Source organism: Prionailurus viverrinus, chromosome C1 (genome assembly GCF_022837055.1).
Source record: "Prionailurus viverrinus isolate Anna chromosome C1, UM_Priviv_1.0, whole genome shotgun sequence".
NCBI classification, from domain to species: Eukaryota; Metazoa; Chordata; class Mammalia; order Carnivora; family Felidae; genus Prionailurus; species Prionailurus viverrinus.
In genome coordinates this window covers 196,918,731-196,938,380 of record NC_062568.1, presented here as the reverse complement: position 1 = coordinate 196,938,380, position 19,650 = coordinate 196,918,731, and the positions used below count along the sequence as shown (strand labels likewise).

Below are 19,650 nucleotides of genomic sequence, written 5' to 3'. Positions count from 1 at the left end.
TAGACAAACCGGTTGTAGAGCCCCTTCTCTAGATGGTTTCATAGGGAAATTCTTTCAACCTTAAAGTCAGGTAATACCAACGCCACTTAAACTATTTCGAAGCAAAGAAAAGGAAGGAGAGTGCTATTGAAATTAGGATAATGCAGACATGGAAAATGGATAAAGACTGAACCAAAAAAAAGAAAAATTACAGACGAATCTTATTTATGAATATTGGCGTGATTACCCTAAATATTAGCAGAATCTAACAGCATATCGAAACAATGAAACAGGGGCTCTTGGGTGGCTCAGTCAGTCGGTTGAGCGTCTGACTCTTGATTTCGACTCAGGTCATGATGTCACTGTCACGGGATCAAGCCCCGTGTTGGGCTCTGTGCTGGGCGGGGAGCCTGCTCTCTCTCCCTCTCCCTCTCCCTCTGCCTCCCTCTCTCTTTCTCTTTCAAAGAGAAATAAATATAATTTAAAAATAAAACGGAAATCATACCTAAATGGGGTTTACTTAGGACTGGCAGGATATTCAGACTATTAGGATAGGCTGGGCAGTCATTCTTAACCGGAGGTGATTCTACCCCTACCAAGACACGTGGCAAAAATGTTACACATTCCACAACATGCAGGACAGCCCCCCCCCCCCCCCCGCCCAAGCAACATATTATCTGACCCCCAAATGTCAACAGTGCTGAGGATACGGAACCCTGGACTTGGGCATGCTGTAGTGACAATTCCCAAGTCTTGGTGGCTCAAAACAGCAAAGGTCTGCTTTGCTCTATGTCCAATTTGGGTCTGTTGGGGCTTCACTTTACATCATCCTCACTCAGGGACCCAGGCTAAGGGAGGCACCCACCCGTGCTGCTAAGGTTTCCAAGACGAATGAAGAATACTGCACTGGCCACTAAGCTAAGTCCAGAAGTGACAGCCGTCATTTCCATCATGTTTCACTGACTGCACCTAAATCCAAGGGGATAAGGAAGTACAATCCCTCCGTGTGCGTGGACACAGAGAACTGGAAATATTTGCTAACGGCACCGAAGACTCCAAAAGCAATTGCAACAGCCTAGATCCTCAGATAATCCACAAGGCCACCCCACTTCCAATCCCATACTTCCGAGCTGTGTGCCCTTGAGCAAGTCACTTAACTTCTGTATCTCTGCTCCTTCCTCCAAAAAGGAGGAAGATATAGCAACCTTGCAGAGCTATTAAGTAATGATTTCATGAGTTAAAATGTGTAACGTGCTTAAAACAGTGCCTGAGACATGGAGTTCAGGACATGTTAGCCAGGATGTTGACGATGAATACGGTGAAGTACCCCACATGGAAGGGGCATTTGGTAGAGGGTTGTTGTTACGACTGAAGCTCTGAGGAAAATGACTGTCCAAGGTCACCTAGCTGGTAAGTACAGCATGGTGGTTAAGGGCCTGAGCTCTGGGGTCTCCCCTTGGCAGTTAGTAAGTACTCAGTAATGTTAATTAATATTTGGAGAAGGTTCAATGTGGTTAAGAGCATAAACACTGCCTGGGTTTAAGTCCTAGGTACAATACTAACCAGCTGTGTGACCTTGGGCAAGTTACCTAGCCTCTCTGTGCTCTATTTTCATCATCCATAAAATGAGGATAATAATAGGACACTTGCAGTTATAAAGATTAGAAAATAATATAAGCAAGGCCCTCGGGGCAGTGTTTGGCGCATTATTAGCACCGTGTGGTTGCTGGCTATATTTTTACCACACTCTTAGCCACACAGAGGCATCCAGAAGTAAAACAGTTCATTTCTCCCAGCCTAATTAAGACGGCCGGTACAAATTTAGCAGTTCTTGAACCGCAGAAAAGTTTACAAGGGACCTGGGAATGAGAGAAGGAAAAAAATTGGAAACTTTTCCTACCTGCTCCAGGCAGTCCTAGAAGTCAGTGAGGATGTCCATTTGTTCTCAGACGTCCCTGCAAGGTAGGAGTGCAGGAGAAGGGACAGGCCGAGTAAGGCCAGTTAGCAGAGGCATTATTTCCAACTCAGAGCCAAAAACTCTGTTAACTGCTGGTTCCCTCCAAATTCAGCCCGCTGAAGCAATTGCAGTTTTCCATCCAAGCAGACGGGGGCGCTGAGTCAAAAACCTTGCTCTTAGTAGAGACTAACAGTCACTGTCTAACCTTTTCCAATCTACTGACCAGGTGTTGTTCCAAACATTTTCCATGCATGCTCTCTTATGACCCGTGTAATAAAACCCTACAAAGTAGGTATTCTTATTAGCCCCATTTTAGATATGACAAATCTGAGAAGAGAAACTAAGCAACTTGCCCAGCAGGCCATACCTAATATTTGTAGGATGGGGACAAAAGTACAACTGGAGGCATATTTAAAAAATTATAAATGAAAAAAAAAAAGAATAATGTAAAAAAAAAATAATAAAATAAAATAAAAAATTATAAATGGAGTTCATGAACTGTTATACAAAATACAGTCTGTTTTGCTACCTACAAAAATAAACCTTCACAATGACCTGGGAGGCCACGTTCAAATTTCTGGGCTTCTCAGAGCTCTGCACTAGAAGTTGGGGGAAGGGAGAGAAGCAGGACCCTCACCACCACCCGCCCCCCTTCTCCTTATACCTTTAAGTATGTTTCCCTGCAAGGGGCCTTGGGCACATGTGTGCAGATGTCCTAACCTGTGTGCTCAGGTTCTGTTTTAAGGTTTCTTTCTTTCTTCCTTTCTTCTTCTTTTTTTAATGTTTCTTTATTTATTTTGAGAGAGAGAGAGCAAGGGAAGGGCAGAGAGAGGGAGAGAGAGAATCCCAAGCAGGCTCCGTGCTTTCTGTGCATTGTTCGACACGGGGTTGGATCCCACAACCATGAGATCATGACCTGAGCCAAAATCAAGAGTCAGACGCTTAACCGACTGAGACGCCCAGGCGCCCTGTTCTAAGGTTTCTAAATTGAAAGGGTCCATCTGATATCCAGCACAGTGGATCACAAAAAGCCACAACAAAGCACAACATCATCACATTTTCTAATACTAGGGACTGAGAGAAAATCTTAAAGGCTTCCAGAAAGGGAGCGGTGGTGGGGGTGGGGGTGGGGGTGGGGGGATCCATATAAAAAATCAGGAATCAGAATGGCATTGTACTTCTCAAAGCTAGAAGAAAACAGCAAAATCTTCAAAATTCTAAATGAATTTTATCTTCAAATTACCAATTAAGTGGGGCGCCTGGGTGGCGCAGTCGGTTAAGCGTCCGACTTCAGCCAGGTCACGATCTCGCAGTCCGTGAGTTCCAGCCCCGCGTCGGGCTCTGGGCTGATGGCTCAGAGCCTGGAGCCTGTTTCCGATTCTGTGTCTCCCTCTCTCTCTGCCCTTCCCCCGTTCATGCTCTGTCTCTCTCTGTCCCAAAAATAAATAAACGTTGAAAAAAAAATTTAAAAAAACCCAAAGAATCTTTAAAAAAAAAAATTACCAATTAAGTATAAGAGAAAAGTAAAGATATTGTCAACAGTCACTTAATATGTATGGTAGTGTGGTAGCCAGCCTTTAATGAGTTCTATCTCCTGGCATTCATAACCTTATATAATTCCCTCACACTTTGAATTTGGCTGACCAAATCTGTGGAACCCTGGGATATTCCAGAATGACTGTATGTGATTCCTAAGGCTAGCTTGTAAAATACATTGTGGTTTCTACCTTGCTCTCTCTGCTTTGGTGAAAGCTAGCTCTCCTGTCTTAAGGACACGCAAGCAGTCCTATGGAGAGGTGTGTATGACAAGGAACTGAGGCCTCCAGTCAATAGCCTGCAGCAACCTGACAGCCATGTAAGTGGCCATCTTGGAAGTGGATCCTCCAGCCCCAGTCAAGCCTTGAAAGACCCTAAGCTCGTGAGAGAGCTGAGCCAGAACCACCCAGCTAAGCCACTCCCAAATTCCTGGCTCAGAGAAACTTTGAGATACATGTTAACTGTTTTTCACACAACAAAATATAATTAATACAGATATACTGGGGAGGAGGGGGAAAGGAGCCACAGCATTTTATAGTTCTTCCCACCAAAAGGTGACGTCAGTATCTCCACCCTTGACTTTGGATTTGGCCACGAAACTTGTTTTGGCTGATGGCACATCAGCAAAAATAACGCAAGCAAGGGTTAAAAAGTGCCTGTGCAATTGGGTCTTCCCTCTCTTGCTTCTATAGCTCCTACCATGTGACTAAGCTCAGGTAGCCTACTGGAGGCATATGGCTCCCATCACCTCGGCTGACAGACAACTTCAACCAACCATGTGAGTGAGGCCATTCCAAGCTATCCAGCCCGAGCCAAACTGGCCCAGAAAAGAATTGCCCAGGTAATCTACAAAATCATGAGTACAGTTCTCGGCACATTAGTGCTCAATAAATCAGTAAAGGAGGGGCGCCCGGGTGGCTCAGTCGGTTAAGCGTCCGACTTTGGCTCAGGTCATAATCTCGTGGTTTGGGAGTTCGAGCCCTGCATTGGGCTCTGTGCTGACAGCTCAGAGCCTGGAGCCTGCTTCAGATTCTGTGTCTCCCCCTCTCTTCATCCCTCCCATGCTCATGCTGTGTCTCTCTGTCTCTCAGTAATAAATAAACGTTAAAAAAAATTAAAAAATCAAATCAGTAAAGGATGACAAAGATGAAAATGACAGGCTAGAAACCAGAAGTGAGTAGATATCCTGAGTAAGTAAGGCCTGTATTAGTCCCACGGTCTTTCCAAAGAAAGGCTACTGAGAGTATCAATTCAATTAAACAAATATTTACTAAAGTGTTTACCATGTGCCAGGCCCCTGGCCTGAAACTGTGATAGGAAAGCAGGAATAATTCATGACATTGTGCGGTTCTGAACCAGAACCCAGCTCACCTATTTCACACAAAATTGAACTAGGACATCAGAATATGTTTGAATGGAACTTATTTTTAAAATTTTTTTTCAACGTTTTTATTTATTTTTGGGACAGAGAGAGACAGAGCATGAACGGGCGAGGGGCAGAGAGAGAGGGAGACACAGAATCGGAAACAGGCTCCAGGCTCTGAGCCATCAGCCCAGAGCCCGACGCGGGGCTGGAACTCACGGACCGCGAGATCGTGACCTGGCTGAAGTCGGACGCTTAACCGACTGCACCACCCAGGCGCCCCAAATAGAACTTAAACAGATGGATCTTTTGATTTGTATTTCACCTGCCCCCATTCTTGTCTGGACACCCCAGAGCCAGACATGAAGGGCAAGGGGTATCCACAGTATCCCATAACTCTCTTTACATCCTCTGTCTTTCCCTCTCCCCACCAGCAGTTAAGAATGTATTTGACCCTGAATCCAAAAATCATTTCAACTCTAAACAGTGGCTGCCAATTCTTTTGACTTCAACCCACGACGTGAAAAACACTTTGCATTGCACCTGGGTACTCAAACCCAAACTGAAATGGAAGTTCTAGAAATTGAGACTCAAAATGTGTGATATATTCTGAATTTTTAATTATATTCTATTTTTATGCTGGTCACAATCCTCTAAACGGATTTGAACACCTATTAATGGGTCACAACCAGCCGTTTGACAAAAAACCCTGCTCTGATATGTCACACGGCAAGGGGACTCTTAAAGGTCATTTAGTCCAATTCTTGCACCTCACAAGTAGTAAATGGAGACTCAGAGAAGTTAAGTCACTTGCCCAAGGCCACGTAGCTAGCAAGTTGGCAGTGCCTGGATTTGAACCAAGATCTGACTCAGCTGTTACCATGTGTCAGCCACTGTGCTGGGTTCTTTCACTTCCTTATTTCATGTAATACTCACTGTGATTCTATGAAACATATCACCATTCCCACTTTACAGATGACAAAACGAAGTCTCGGGATGGGGAAAGTGACTTATTCAGAGTCACACTGTCAGTAGCAGACCCAGGACCGGTCTTCAGATCCGGTGGTTTCGACCGCTAAGCCCACTATGGAGTGGTTATGGAAGTGAGTGTGTGCGCTCTCAGTGCCTACACGTGCACGTGGGAAGCAGCTACAACGTTGTGCTCCCAGCCCATCAGGACCTTATCGCTGTACACGCTTTCTGCGACCAGCTCCCCCAAAACGTTGGTGGAAAAAGAGCCTTTAGCCTAATGGGGAAGAGGATTCGAATTCCAGCCCCATCATTTACTGGGACACGAGCCTCATCTCTCTGCGCCTCAGTTTCCACACCTGGGAAGCGGGGAGAGCAACAGGACCGCGGACTCCAGACCTGAGTCAACAGGAACTCCCTTGCACCTGGAAGCGCTTATCGAATGTCAAGCGCTCGCCGAGCCCCGCCCCCCGCCTTCCCCCCCCCCTTCCCCCCCCCCCCCCCGCCCCGGGCCCCGGGCGCATGCGCCGCACAGGGGCGCCTTTTACGACGCGGCGGCCGCGGTGCGCTTAGCGGCGGAGCGGAGCGAGCGCGGCGCGGGCGGCGGCGGCGGCGGCAGGGCCGAGGGGACGCGCGGACGGCGGCGTCGCCATGTCGCACGGCCACAGCCACGGCGGGGGCGGCTGTCGCTGCGCCGCCGAGCGGGAGGAGCCGCCCGAACAGCGCGGCCTGGCCTACGGCCTGTACCTGCGCATCGACCTGGAGCGGCTGCAGTGCCTCAACGAGAGTCGCGAGGGCAGCGGCCGCGGCGTCTTCAAGCCGTGGGAGGAGCGGACCGACCGCTCCAAGGTGGGCCTTTCGGGGCCTGGGGCGGGCGGGCGAGGCGGGGACCCGCGCGGGGCCTCAGGCCTCCCGACTGCTCTGTCCGCCTCAGTCCTGCTGTTAAAAATAACGACAGCCCGCTTGCCAAGCGCTTTCCCGTGCCTGTCACCTGCCCGCCCCTGGGGAGGGAAACAGCGTCGAGTCTCCCCATTTTGCAGGTAGAGGAACTGAGGCCCGGAGAGGGAGAGGGACGCTTTGGCTTTACGAAGCCGACATTCTCTTCCAGGGCTTTCGGGAGGATGGCTGTAGGGCGTTTTCTCTACTGTTCGACTACCAGTCCCAGTGGCTGCCTGATCATATCACCTGATGAAGACCAGAGACAGCGTAGGCAGATGAAGCGTGTTATCCTATCTAGAGCATTTACCGTTGTGGGGTCACAGAGCCATTTAAAAGCTGTGGACCCCATAGGCACATACTTTTGCACACAGTTTCAGGCTCGTCGAGCCTGGAGGTTCGTTCATGGGCTCCCCATTTAAGAACGCTCTGAGAGGATGGCCTGTAGACTCTTGTTAGCATCAAAGTAGTAAGTGCTGAAAAACGGAGGGAGGTCGACTATTTATTTGCATTGCACTCCCAGTTGTAGAACAGGGTGGAAGATGCCTAAAATTGTAGGCTCTCAGCAAATATTTGTTGCTTTCTCCTCCCCACTCCCCATCCCCTCCAGTTTGTTGAAAGTGATGCAGATGAAGAGCTTCTGTTTAATATTCCGTAAGTACCTCCTTGGTGTTTGCCTCAGGCTAGATAGGCTGTACCCAGAATCCTTATCAGGATTCACTCACTGGTTGTGTCAAGAGCACACATCTGTTTCTAGAAATGGGGGAGATTACAGTGTGGTGGGTTTGAGGAGGAAAGCGTAAAGATGTTTCGGTTGAAAGATAACTGAGAAGCCGTGGTAAATTTCTTAGAATTGCAGGATGCCAGAGGCAGACAGGATCTTAGAAATTTTCTGGTACAAGTCTGACACATGAGTCACCTGAAACCCAGGAAGGGGAAGGGTCTTGCCTGGGGTCACGCAGCTAAGCAGAAGTTCAGACCCAGGTTGACAACTTCTTTTGCATCCTGGCAGATTTACAGGCAATGTCAAGCTCAAAGGCATCATTATAATGGGAGAGGACGATGACTCACACCCCTCTGAGATGAGACTGTAAGTGGCAAGGCCTTCAAGAAGCCTCGGAGTTCTCTTTTCTCTGGTAGCACTTTATTCCAGAATGATCCCCTTTTTTTTTTGTTTTCTACTGGGTTAAATATCCCCTCCTCCCCCTCTTAAAAATCTTGATCTTGTTCTGCATCAGAATACACTTATCTCTTCCTGAATTAACGACTTTTTTAGATTAAGTGTCTTGAAGGCCAACAGCTCGTGTCTTTTCAAAATGCTTTTGCTGTGCCAACCATTCATCCAGAGAGCATCCTATAAATGCCAGTTGTTGATGACTTTGCAGTTTCCTTAGTAACCCAGCTGCAGATCTCAAATGGTCTTTATGGTTTCTACTCCTGGGGTTAGTTTCCAAATTTACCCTTGTTATTTCACACAGTTAAAAATCTTTGCGTGTGTTTTGTTTACATGGAATTACTCCATCTGAGTGTGCATGCCCTTTAGCGAGCAAAGTTCCGTAGGCCTCTTGCGGTACAGGAATCTGTTGCCACCAGGGCTGGTGCCCCCTATTTGACCGCTTGCCTTATTCCAGCATAGCCTTCCTAAAAGGAGGGGCAAACTTTTGAGTGCTGGAGAAACAAATACCAGAAGAACTTTACATTTTAAGGAATTTCTTCTGAAAACGTTTAAAGAGAAATTTAAGAAACTCACACTTTTTGAATGTTAGAAATATAAATTTGAAAGCAAACCCACATATGCAATCATTTTAAGGGAACAGTACATTTGAGTTGATGGTTTTGGAGGCTTGTTCACTGGGGAGATGGATTGGCTTGAGAAAACTAGAAATCCGTGTTGCATTGTGGTTAAGAGGGGGCTCTGGAATAAACTGCTTGGGTTCCAGTTCTGTCTGTACCACTTGCTAGCTCCATGACTGTGGGGCGTTACTTACCTTCTCTTTATCTCTGTGCTCTCATATGTAAAATGACAACAGTAATAGCAGGAACTTCGTAAGATTGTAGAGAGAATTAAATGATCTATAACATGTAAAGAGCTTAGAAGAAGTCTGGAACTTTATTAATAAATGCCCAGTTTTGGGAGGGCAGGTACAAATACTTACGTAAGACCTCCCATCTAAACACTTTACCTATATTACACTTTATCGAATCTAAGATATCATTGATGTAATTATCTGATACACCATTAATAAAGAAAAAATATTGCCTATTCAACTATGACATGCCACTGACACATCCGGAAAAGTTAAATTGGTACTTAATGAAATTTGAACACAGACTAGGTGTTAGATGTTGTTAAGGAATTGTTAATTTTTGTAAAGTGGTATCACTTTTTAACAGTGGTATTTTAAGAAGTCTTTGCTTTTTAGAAATATGTACTAACGTGTGAGTGAAGTGAAATGTTTCAGATTGCTTTAAACTATCAAGCACAAACAAAATGGGGGTGATAGGAAATAGGCATAATGTTCATTATTGAAGCTGAGTGATAAATGGAGATAGAGTAATTGTATTTTTCTCTCTGCTTGTGTATAATTTGACATTTCCCATAGTAAAAATTTTTAAGTACATGTATCTTAAAAGTGATTCAGTTTAATCTCATCACTGTATCGGATATGTACTATTGCCATCCTCAGTTTATACATGAGGAAACAGATACAGAGAGGTTAAATCACTTGTCCAAAATTATACAGCGGGTAAGTGACAGAGCCAGGCTTTAAGCCCAGGAAGTCTGGCTCCAGAGACACTGCTTTTAACTACAGTGCTACGCTGCCTCTCATAATGCTGCTCATAAATGTTCACTATTATTATTCTGTGCATCATTCTTAGAAACACTTTGAAGCAAACACTTGCTTTCTTAAATTACATGCATTTTCCTGCCGCCAATATCTAGGCCCCTTCTGTGTGGGTGTGTTAATAAAACACTCTGGAGATGGTGGGGGTGTGGCGCAGGTCTTTAGAATCTGAGAGTTATAGAGGAGACAGCTGTTTCTTAGATATTTCTTTGAAAAATTTATTTCTTCATTAGCAGTTTTACTTGACTTTCCAAAGCCCATTGTCAGTTGGCAACCTTGTGCTCTTTTCAAACTGGAAACCCGCAGATACTATGTGTTTAAAGAACTGTAAGATGACTCTATGTATAGGGTAATTTTGAACACAAAAGTTGCTTGAGTGTTAAGTTACCTGCTCTTATCTCTTAGCTGTGTTTAATGTGTTTCTGCCAAACTATTTTTCTCCCATGAGTAAGCTGTTTTGTTTAACCTCCTCAGCTTGGTGTGAATGTGCTGAGTTGCTGATTTTCTCCATGCATTTGCTGCGTGTGACCTGGTTTGAGCCTTCTCTTTGTATATTGCTTCTCATGTGATCTTAACCCACTCAAAGATGCCACTGGCTTCTGTTGCAGTTCTCAGCTCTTTTCCTGCTGGTTTAAAGATATTTGTGTATAAATGCCAGTAAAATGCCATTCCTAAAATTTGATCTTCTTTTGATAGAACTGAAGGCAGTTGAGTCAATAGGCAGTTTTGAAAAACTGCAAAATATGATAATGCACATTCTTGATTTTTCTCCCCTTTCCTTTCTCAGGTACAAAAACATTCCACAGATGTCCTTTGATGATACGGACAGGGAGCCAGATCAGACCTTTAGTCTGAATCGGGATCTTACGGGAGAATTAGAGTATGCTACAAAGTAAGCACTGAACCTGTTTCCATTCTCTGGCTTCTGAGGAACAGCAGGTGTTCATTTGCAGCGAACATAAATATGCATTAGCACTTACTGAGCTTGCAGTTTAATTTTGGCCCATCTCCTGCTTTCTTAACATCAGAAACTAGTTAAAACAGTGGAGGGAAGCTTGATCCTCAGCTTGGTCAATTTTTGGCAGAGATGCAGTGCAAGCCATAGGCCTGTTGCACTTGTAAGCAGTTGACAGATCTGAGTGAGCTCCTAGGGTGGTCTTAGGAAAGATGTTTTCAGAATTCCTCTTTGCACAGTGGGCTTACAACAGGCCGAGTTACACATGACCACTTTAGCTCTTCACTGGCTCTCTTTTTCCTAATGGTAAGGTCGGTGAGATCGGCACTGAACTTGCATTAGAATCGCTGCTTGATCATACATCATTTCTCGTTCCCGCTCCTTGAGGGCAGGGCAGTGTTGACTCATTTTTCTATTCTTACTGCCTTGGGCAGGATCTGGCAGATGCTCAGGCAGTGTGTACTGAATCGATTGCTTATCCAAAAGGGAAGAATGAGACCTAAGAGCCCAGAGTGTTCTCTGACATTTGCCCGGGTGTTACCACAAGTTAGAGTTAGAATTGTTTCTGAGCCGGTGGTGAGATATTCATTGAACTCTAACCTGTGTCTTCTCTCCCCATCCCTTTCATTCTCTAGAATTTCTCGTTTTTCAAATGTCTATCATCTTTCAATTCATATTTCAAAAAACTTTGGAGCTGATACCACAAAGGTCTTGTATATTGGCCTAAGAGGAGAGTGGACTGAGGTAAGAAGGGGCAGGAATTCCTGGCCCCCCGGTATATATGCATATGTGTGTGTATATCTGTGTGTTGCCATATGGGCACTTTAGGGAAAGGAAAGAGAGCAGGTGAGACGCTGCTTGCTCCCAGTCTGTTTATAATTTTTCTTGGTTTCGTTACTGCACACTGTCCATCTCCTTTGGCAGGCTGTCCGTACTTTTTTTTTTTTTTAACGTTTATTTATTTTTGAGACAGAGGGAGACAGAGTATGAACGGGGGAGGGTCAGAGAGAGGGAGACACAGAATCTGAAACAGGCTCCAGGCTCTGAGCTGTCAGCACAGAGCCTGACGCGGGGCTCGAACTCACGGACCGCGAGATCATGACCTGAGCTGAAGTCGGATGCTTAACCGACTGAGCCACCCAGGCGCCCCAGGCTGTCCGTATTTTTAAGGGAGTTGAAGTAGCCCAATTGACACCAATTCATTTTTTTCACTTTAAGGTTCTTTTCTTTATCCACCATTTTTGATGACCTTTCTTGTGTCAGGAACCAGAGAGAAGATGATAAGATAGACAAGGTCCTCTTCTCATGGTGGCACCATTATAGTGGGGGGATGAATCTTCTAAGTTATGGGGTGAATCATTGATAATGGTCTTTGCAGTCTTCCTAGGATGATTGTATCAGCAGGGGGAAGAGGTGGCTTCCAGAAATGAACCTGAGTAAGGACGACTCCACTGTATGGTCTGGGAAATGGCCAGCTGACCCAGCCTCTCACTTTTCTTGCAGCTTCGACGACACGAGGTGACCATCTGCAATTATGAAGCCTCAGCCAACCCAGCAGACCACAGGGTCCATCAGGTTACCCCACAGACACACTTCATTTCCTAAGGCTGGCCAGGGCTCCCACAGAGGCGCTGTGTCAGTGAAGACGTGCAGCATCCTGTTGGGGAGGACAAAGAGATGGGGTTCCGGAGAGAGTTGGCGCCACAGCCTCTGCCAGGCTGTGTCTTTGGGGCTTTTGCTGCAGAAACCCGGCCTATGGAAGATACCACACCACCGGGGAGGGTTGTGTGGGTGCTGAGGGACAGTCGTGGTTCTCTAGGGCCTAGGAATTGAGTCTTGGACTGGTCAGCATCTGGCAGTCATTGGATGATGCCTGCCTTTCCAGTCAGTGTGGCCATGGGATCCCAAGCGTCTTGTTGCTTTGTGGCAGGATTTTTGTGTGACTTGTTTTTTTTAAACATGGAAACTGTTTCCTGGGCTGCAGTAAACTTTCTGAAGCCTCAGCATTGCGTTTCTATTAGCCATCAGGAGGGTCTCCAACTAGAAATACTTGTCCCTGCTTGCTCCTTCTTCTTGTCAGCGTTCAGCATTCTTGTCAAGTTGCCCGGCTTGGAGTTGTCTGTCATGTACTAGTGTCCCATGGTAGCTAGGAGAGCAGGAATGTCCTGATGATGCTTGATAGCTTGAGGAGACGGTCTTTCTACTGCCTAGGTAAGCAGTCTGGGGAGAGCATGGGCATCATTTCTGTGTTTGTGAGTTATCCTGGTTGGATAAGGTTGGGACTTAGGTAAGATTCCCCTTGGGACATCTTTAATGTTTATTAGCTTCTAACTAGTGTCATAAGCGCAGTGCCAGAAATTGGAGATCTCAGTTTTTCTGTTCATGGCTTTTTATTCACCGTAACTAATAAGCTTCCTAATAAATCTTTGCCGGACTTCATGTTTGTATATTCTTTTGATTTCTTGGCAGTACTGATGAAAATTTTACTTCACAGGAACTGTGTGGAACTTTGAAATTTGTTGTTTTGTACTAGGTAGATCGTAAGTGCCACAGTGATATATATTCAAGACTAGATCATTTCTCCGGGAAAGATACAGTGGACTAAAAACACTCCTACACCCACCCACCCACACTTTGTAAAGAGGAAGGTGAAGTTACAAACTGATGTCCCATTTATCATGAGAGGAAGTAACTTGAGTGACATTTACAAAGACAAGGGAGAACAGATTCTGGAACTCACCAGAAGAAACGAGAGCAAAGAGAGTAAGTGAACAGCACACGGCAGACCCAAGACCTTGGACTTCAATTTTAAGACAGCAATTGGAGAGAATTTAAATATCTAAAATGAGTTCGGAGATGGTCAGTTTCTCTCCTTTGTAGAAAATAGGAACAGTGGATAATGGGAATCAGTGTTGAACCTGATTCTCTTGAGAGAATTCTCCTGAAAGTGTTGGCCCACACTGTTTCTCCAGCTTGTCCAACGGAAAGCCTGCCACCACCGTTTTGTCAAGCCTCAAGATTTCTAAAATGAATCCTGAAATCACCCAGAGTGCAAACACGATTATTGATGCACTAAGGGACCTACTCGTCAGCCACAGCCTCTTTATTTCAGTTGGATCATTTTGGAGATAAAAATATAAGCTATGTCTTTAAATTTGGAGTAGGGGGAAGAGCAAAGTTAGAAATCTTAGAGCAGACTATCCCTTCATTAATTCCACTAATTAAAATCTAATCACAGGTAGCCCCTGGGACTGGGTTTCTGAATATGAAGTTTCACTCTGAAGAATCTGTTCCAGGATGTGAAGAAGGGCCCCAGGATCTCAGGCGATTGGGGGTGTAGTCTAGGAGGAATTGTTTACTCTTCCGTAAGCAGACCTAGCAGGGATCCTATGTGGGGGGCAGTTATGTGGTCTCCGTGCACTTCTTCCTTTCTGACATCTAGTCTGGGTCTTCGGCTTGTTGCACTTCTCAGGACTCAAAGATTTCCTGCTCAGAATCCTGGCGTTTTAGGCTCTTTGTGGCCCTTTGAACACTAAGGCCAAACTGCCTCTCAGCCTGGGAAAAGTGCTTTGAGTTCCCAGGTTTACAGTGTTCTTTCAGTTCAAAGAAAAACTGTAGGTTATGCTGGGAGAATGAGTCCTAAGCTGCTGAGGTACCAGTGTCACTCATCTCCTGTTTGCAGGTGTCTATGTGTTCTCTTAGGGATGTGGCCTTCGACTCAGTTTGCCTCCCTTTCCAGCTTTTCTGTGGACCCTGAACCCATCTCCACTTTATCAGTGCAGCAAGGAGCAAAATGGGAACAACATGAAGCCTTTTTTGTTCTTAACAACTGGAGCTCATTGATGGTATTTTGTGCACCGTCTGCATGGCATTGCTTGTGGGGGGCAGAGCTAAGACAACGCTGCCAATGCCTGTCCAGCTGTCCTGATGTAACCTGTGTTTTCCCAGGGTCCTTTTTGGTCAGTACATCCTCACACTGTAAGTTTACAGTGTATAAAGCATTTCCACACGACCTCGTTTGAGCCTAACAGCAAAGCTGTGAAGGAGGCAGGGTAGTGGTTATCACCGTGTTTTATAGCTCAGGAAGCAGGTGCAGAGAGGCAGCATTAGTGTTGTCCTGAGATCGCCGTTTCCTTCCACGCTGAGTGGGAGTTTCCTCATCTTTAGAGTAAGACTGGAGGACTAGATGGTCTCTAAGGTTGTCTCAAGTGTATGATTCCATCCCTCCAGTGTATGATACATCCTGGATCATTCTGAGTATGATTCCATCCAGAAACAGGGCGTTGAGGTCAGTGGTGGATATCCAAGACCACGGTGAAGTGCCACCCATGAAGACCGGGAGGTGGGAAACTGCTAGGAGAGGTATGCCTCTCCTTCCGGATAGCTTTCCTCCAGGAGGCGCACGGGCGGCGGTAGCAAGCGGGGATTACCGACGCGCTGTCTAGATTCCGCAGGTAACTCCGTGGCTTCATTACGGGGAGTGGCCCCGCCGTATCCAACATGGCAGCTTCTATCTGGCGGATCGCCGACGCCCACTTCCGGGTTCCGTACTGCTGGCCAGGCTACTTCCGGCAGCGCGATGGCTGGGTTCCCGGGACTCGAACGGAAGTTCCGGCGGGGGCGGCCGAGGGGGAAGAGAGTGTGTCTGTGCAGGAGAAAGAGGAGAATCGCCCGAGAGGTCTCGAAACCCCCAGGGAGTGGAGGTACCCTCGTCCGGGGCCAGCCGGCGGAGGGAGGGCACGGGGGTGGGGGGGAGAGGGGGAGATCGGAGCACCGCGGGGGTCCCGGAGAGTGGGGAGGGGACCGCAGTTGTGAGGGATGGGGGTGGGGAGTGAGGTGCGAAGAGGCGCTGGCCAGTCCTGGGGACTTTGGGGGGAGAGAGGGGAGAGAAGGCGGCCGGGCTATGACGGGAGGGACTTAGGGTTGAAGTGGAAGATCTCATTGTGGGGCGGGGGCTCCACAGGGTCAAAAGTAGAACAATCCTTTGTGGACAAGAGAGGGTCCTGGGTCAAGGTAGAAAATGTCACTGTGAGAAGGGGGCGACCCTTGGTCAGAACAGACATTCCCAGGGTAGGGAGTGGGAGAGCCTGGATTAGAGTGGAAGTTGTTACCGTGGGGAGCTCCCTTCCCTGGTCAGCGGGGAAGGCATTACTTTGAGAGAGGGGACCCTGGGGTGAGAGGTGGAAGTCTCCCAGTGAGGAGGGAAGGGAATCCCAGCTTAGGACGAAACGTGCATCTCCCATGTGGGAAGAGGGACCCCAGGGTCAGAGGTGAGGGATCCCACGTGGAGAGGTGCACTCAGGGTCAGAGATGGAAGGTTGAAGCCAGTGGGGAAGGCGGGAGGGGTGGGCGCCGCTGGGAAGGGCAGGCGTTTAGGGACAGGTTGCACAAGCTTCTGGGGACTTTGGAGGATGCTAAGGACGGGGAGGAGCCCGCCAGCCTTACATTCTTTCATGTGTTTGGGAGCCCCAGAGCATGGTCAAACCGGGGGACCCGGTTGGATTCAGGGGCAGTAGCAGCAGGTAGCACCGTTCAGCGGGGCGTGGGGCGCCAGTTACGGCTGGTGGACGGGAGTTCGTGCGCCTCCTGGAGACCTGGGCAGCCCCCCGGGGCTCTGCGAACGGCTGAGCCGGAAACTGCTTGTGAAGGCTGGGTGGGGGCTGGATGGGAGAGAGGTGGGAGAAAATGTGTGGGGTGGTTGAGGGTAGGGGCTGAAAGCATATTTTTCTGGCATTTCCCCCCCCCCCCCCTTCGTTTCCCAGTAGGGCTGAGAGTTGGGGAGGAGGGGACCAGGGGCTCTATTAGAGGCATGATGATTGGAAAGCAGGGAGGAGGCAGTTAGTGGGGGGACGACAGCAGGGGATGCCCTGCCCCTCCCCTCCCGCACGGTCCCTAAGCCCTACTTCTGCCCCTCTCCAGCAAGCTCAGGCTAAGGGGTGGACCAGAACCGGGGACGCTAGGGTGGCCGCCTCTGCTTTTCAGCCTGGAATAGAGGCAAACTTCCTACCCCCTGTGGCCTGAGACTTCTTTCCTGCCTTTTCTTTGTGGCCAGGACAGAACCCGGGGTGCTTTGGGGGGTTGACGGCCTGAGTGGGCCCTGGGTTTGAGGCTCTTCTCCTGTGTCAGGAGTCTCTCCCTAGCTCTTGACCACTCCCTCGAATTCGCACAGGCCCCAGCCGTGGAGCCCTGCAGTGTATGTGTGGTAACACCATGTCTGTGCCCCTGCTCACCGATGCTGCCACTGTGTCTGGAGCTGAGCGGGAAACGGCTGCGGTAAGGGTCCTCTCCCACCCTGGGCAGCCCCCAGGCCGGCTGCTGCCGGTAACTGGCTGGAGGGGGTGTGTGGGAAAGATGGAGGTGCAGTGCGGAGAAGGGAGCAGCCTGAAGCCAGGCGGCAGCGAGGTAGTAATCTGTTTGGCTGCTCCTGTACTTCGCCCTAGGCCCTCGGGGGTGAGAGGGTGGCCAGAAGTTGGAGGACAGAGGGGGAATGAGAGCAGGGGGGTGACTGCCCTCTTTCCACCTCCCCATGTCTCACCCTCTTCCAGGTTATTTTTTTACATGGACTTGGAGACACAGGGTAAGTGAGCTGGAGAGGGGGTGTTCTTTGGGAAGGTGGGGAAGGGCCCAGTGGGCAGGATTAGAGAGGCCCATGCCCTCCTTTCTCCCTCCCCACATCGGTGCCTTTTTTCCCTTCCTTCCTACAGGCACAGCTGGGCTGACGCCCTCTCCACCATCCGGCTCCCTCACGTCAAGTACATCTGTCCCCATGCGTGAGTGTCACCCCAGCAAGGGAGGGGCTGAGGATGGGGATAAGCTGGGGGGTGGTCCTGTGGTCCCAGGCCTGTTCTCTCCTGCCAGCTGCGCCCTGGGCTCGGGCCCAGGGCAGTCGGAAGTGCCATTTTCAGCCTTCACGCCCGTGGAGCCTGCGGCCCCAGCCCCCAGCCCTAAGGCCTCCTAGACCCAGGGGCCTCCTGTGCCCCTTCCCCAAGTACTCACCGACCGAGCTGGAACCCCGTCACGCAGTGTGTCGGGCTCTGCTTGTCTGCTGATGCCCCAACCCCAGCCTCCGGCCCCACGTGGCAGGTTGCCTGGCAACACCTTAAACACAGGCCTTGCCTGCTGGGAGGGGCCCCCCCCGGGGGCTACTCTGCCCCCTCCCGGCTCTCTGCTGTGGCTCCCTCACCCTTCTGAGCGTGATGGCCCTTCTCGCCGCCCCTCCCCAGACCCCGGATCCCTGTGACGCTCAACATGAAGATGGTGATGCCCTCCTGGTGAGTTGCAGGGGCAGGGATGGCTGCTGAGAGAGCGGCAGGGGGCTGGCCAGGGTCTTCCAGTAGCTGCCACCGCCTCTCCTCCCTCAGGTTTGACCTAATGGGGCTGAGTCCTGATGCCCCAGAGGACGAGGCCGGCATCAAGAAGGCAGCAGAGAACAGTAAGGCCCCGGTCCCTCCTCAGCAGCCCCCTCCTCCCCCCCCCCCCCCCCCCGGCCTCCCAGGAGAGCACTGGGCAGTATCTGGCTCCCTTCCCTGGGCCCCTCCAGCAGCTTTCCCCCCACCCAGTCATGCCCCCTCCCCCCCAGTCAAGGCCTTGATTGAGCACGAGATGAAGAATGGGATCCCTGCCAATCGAATCGTCCTGGGAGGCTTTTCACAGGTGAGGGGAGAGCGAGGGGTGGGGGGTGGTAGGAGAGCTGTGCCCTCATGACCTGTCATTCTCTCCTTCCTCCAGGGTGGGGCCCTGTCCCTCTACACGGCCCTTACCTGTCCCCACCCCCTGGCTGGCATCGTGGCATTGAGCTGCTGGCTGCCTCTGCATCGGGCCTTCCCCCAGGTGAGTGTCTCCACGAGTCCCCTCCTGGCCTTTGGGTCTCCTCGCGGCTCGGGGACCGTGCCAAACACTGGCTTTGCCCTCAGAGCCCCGTCTGGCCCACAGGCAGCCAATGGCAGCGCCAAGGACCTGGCCATCTTGCAGTGCCACGGGGAGCTGGACCCCATGGTTCCAGTACGGTTTGGGGCCCTGACGGCCGAGAAGCTTCGGTCCGTCGTCACACCCGCCAGGGTCCAGTTCAAGACGTACCCAGGTGTCATGCACAGCTCCTGCCCTCAGGTCGGTGATGGGGGACCACTTCCCACCCCACCCCTCCTTCCTCCCTCCGGCTGGGAGCCCCTCACGAACCCTCCTCACCCCCAGGAGATGGCAGCCGTGAAGGAGTTTCTTGAGAAGCTGCTGCCTCCTGTCTAACCAGAGTCGCTGGCCCCCAGCGCAGGACCCCAGCTCCTGGGGGACGCAGCACGCGCGGCGCCATCTCGGATCTGAGCCGGTCGAGCCCCTGTCCCCACCATCCCTGACCCGTCCTCTTCCCATAGGCCTCTGGGGCAGGCGGGCCCAGGCCTGGCCAGGCCTGCCTTCCTGGCCTCAGCCACCTGGCTGTCTGCAGCAGGGGTGGGCCACCCTCTTCTCCCGTTTCCCCGAGGTGGGCCCCCCCTGGCAGCAGTATTGGAGGGGCTGTAGGCAGCGGGAGAAAGGGGCCCGGCCGCTGACCCACTCACTCAGGACCTCACTCACTAGCCCCGCTTTGGGCCCCCTCCTGTGACCTCAGGGTTTGGCCCATGGGGCCCTCCCGGGCCCCACCTACCACTCCACCCCCCCCCCCCCCCCAAGTGACTCTGCCCAGATAATCGTGTCTCTCCTCCTTCTCTCCAGCTGCTTCTCAATCATGAATGTGTCCATGGCCCGGCCCCCGTGCTGCTGTGGGCTGCCTGCCCCTGGGCAGGGGTGTTGGTGAGGGGGCAGAGTCCTTTGAGGGGGGCCTTCTCTTAGGCCCCTGAAACGTGGGGGCTGGGCCCTGCCCCTCCCCGCCCCCCCCCCCCCCCCCGCCCCCCATTGCCCTGTTCCCCCCGTAGGCCTGGAGCCTGCAGGGCTGGACTGAGGCTCAAAGTCTCCCCCCGCTGTCCCACTCCCACGTTGTCCCCACTCTAGGGCCAGGGGGGGAGGTGGGGGAGTTGTGTCTCGTCTTCTGTCTCCATGTGGTTTTGGGTGTTTTTCTTGTTGTATCCTGGATTCCGATAAAATTAAATTGCTTCAACTCTCAGGCTGGATGATTCTGTCC

General features: G+C 50.1%; 2 protein-coding genes across 2 annotated transcripts; both read left to right on the top strand.

Annotated features, from left to right (window-relative positions):
• Positions 1-6,344: 6,344 nt before the first annotated feature.
• PITHD1 (PITH domain containing 1) lies at positions 6,345-12,980 on the top strand. The gene is made up of 6 exons (XM_047873060.1): positions 6,345-6,653; positions 7,351-7,394; positions 7,753-7,830; positions 10,374-10,478; positions 11,177-11,285; positions 12,045-12,980. Exons 1-6 carry the CDS (start codon positions 6,456-6,458, stop codon positions 12,144-12,146), a joined length of 636 nt encoding a protein of 211 aa, XP_047729016.1. The 5' UTR covers positions 6,345-6,455; the 3' UTR covers positions 12,147-12,980.
• A 218-nt stretch (positions 12,981-13,198) lies between these two features.
• LYPLA2 (lysophospholipase 2) lies at positions 13,199-19,632 on the top strand. Its single transcript, XM_047873059.1, has 10 exons — positions 13,199-15,244; positions 16,711-16,814; positions 17,087-17,118; positions 17,246-17,311; positions 17,765-17,812; positions 17,903-17,973; positions 18,121-18,194; positions 18,270-18,371; positions 18,474-18,647; positions 18,732-19,632. The coding sequence occupies exons 1-10, from the start codon at positions 15,121-15,123 to the stop codon at positions 18,780-18,782; spliced, it is 846 nt and encodes a 281-aa protein (XP_047729015.1). The 5' UTR covers positions 13,199-15,120; the 3' UTR covers positions 18,783-19,632.
• The last annotated feature ends 18 nt before the right edge of the window (positions 19,633-19,650 follow it).

What these genes read in the sequence shown, in the direction of transcription:
- LYPLA2 (XM_047873059.1), top strand. Translation starts at nt 15,121, where the DNA reads ATGGCTGGGTTCCCGGGACTCGAACGGAAGTTCCGGCGGGGGCGGCCG. An exon ending in CATGGACTTGGAGACACAGG is followed by an intron (nt 17,119 to 17,245) that starts GTAAGTGAGCTG and finishes TCCTTCCTACAG; the next exon opens with GCACAGCTGGGCTGACGCCC. An exon ending in AAGATGGTGATGCCCTCCTG is followed by an intron (nt 17,813 to 17,902) that starts GTGAGTTGCAGG and finishes CTCCTCCCTCAG; the next exon opens with GTTTGACCTAATGGGGCTGA.
- PITHD1 (XM_047873060.1), top strand. Translation starts at nt 6,456, where the DNA reads ATGTCGCACGGCCACAGCCACGGCGGGGGCGGCTGTCGCTGCGCCGCC. An exon ending in AGCGGACCGACCGCTCCAAG is followed by an intron (nt 6,654 to 7,350) that starts GTGGGCCTTTCG and finishes CATCCCCTCCAG; the next exon opens with TTTGTTGAAAGTGATGCAGA. An exon ending in CACCCCTCTGAGATGAGACT is followed by an intron (nt 7,831 to 10,373) that starts GTAAGTGGCAAG and finishes TTCCTTTCTCAG; the next exon opens with GTACAAAAACATTCCACAGA.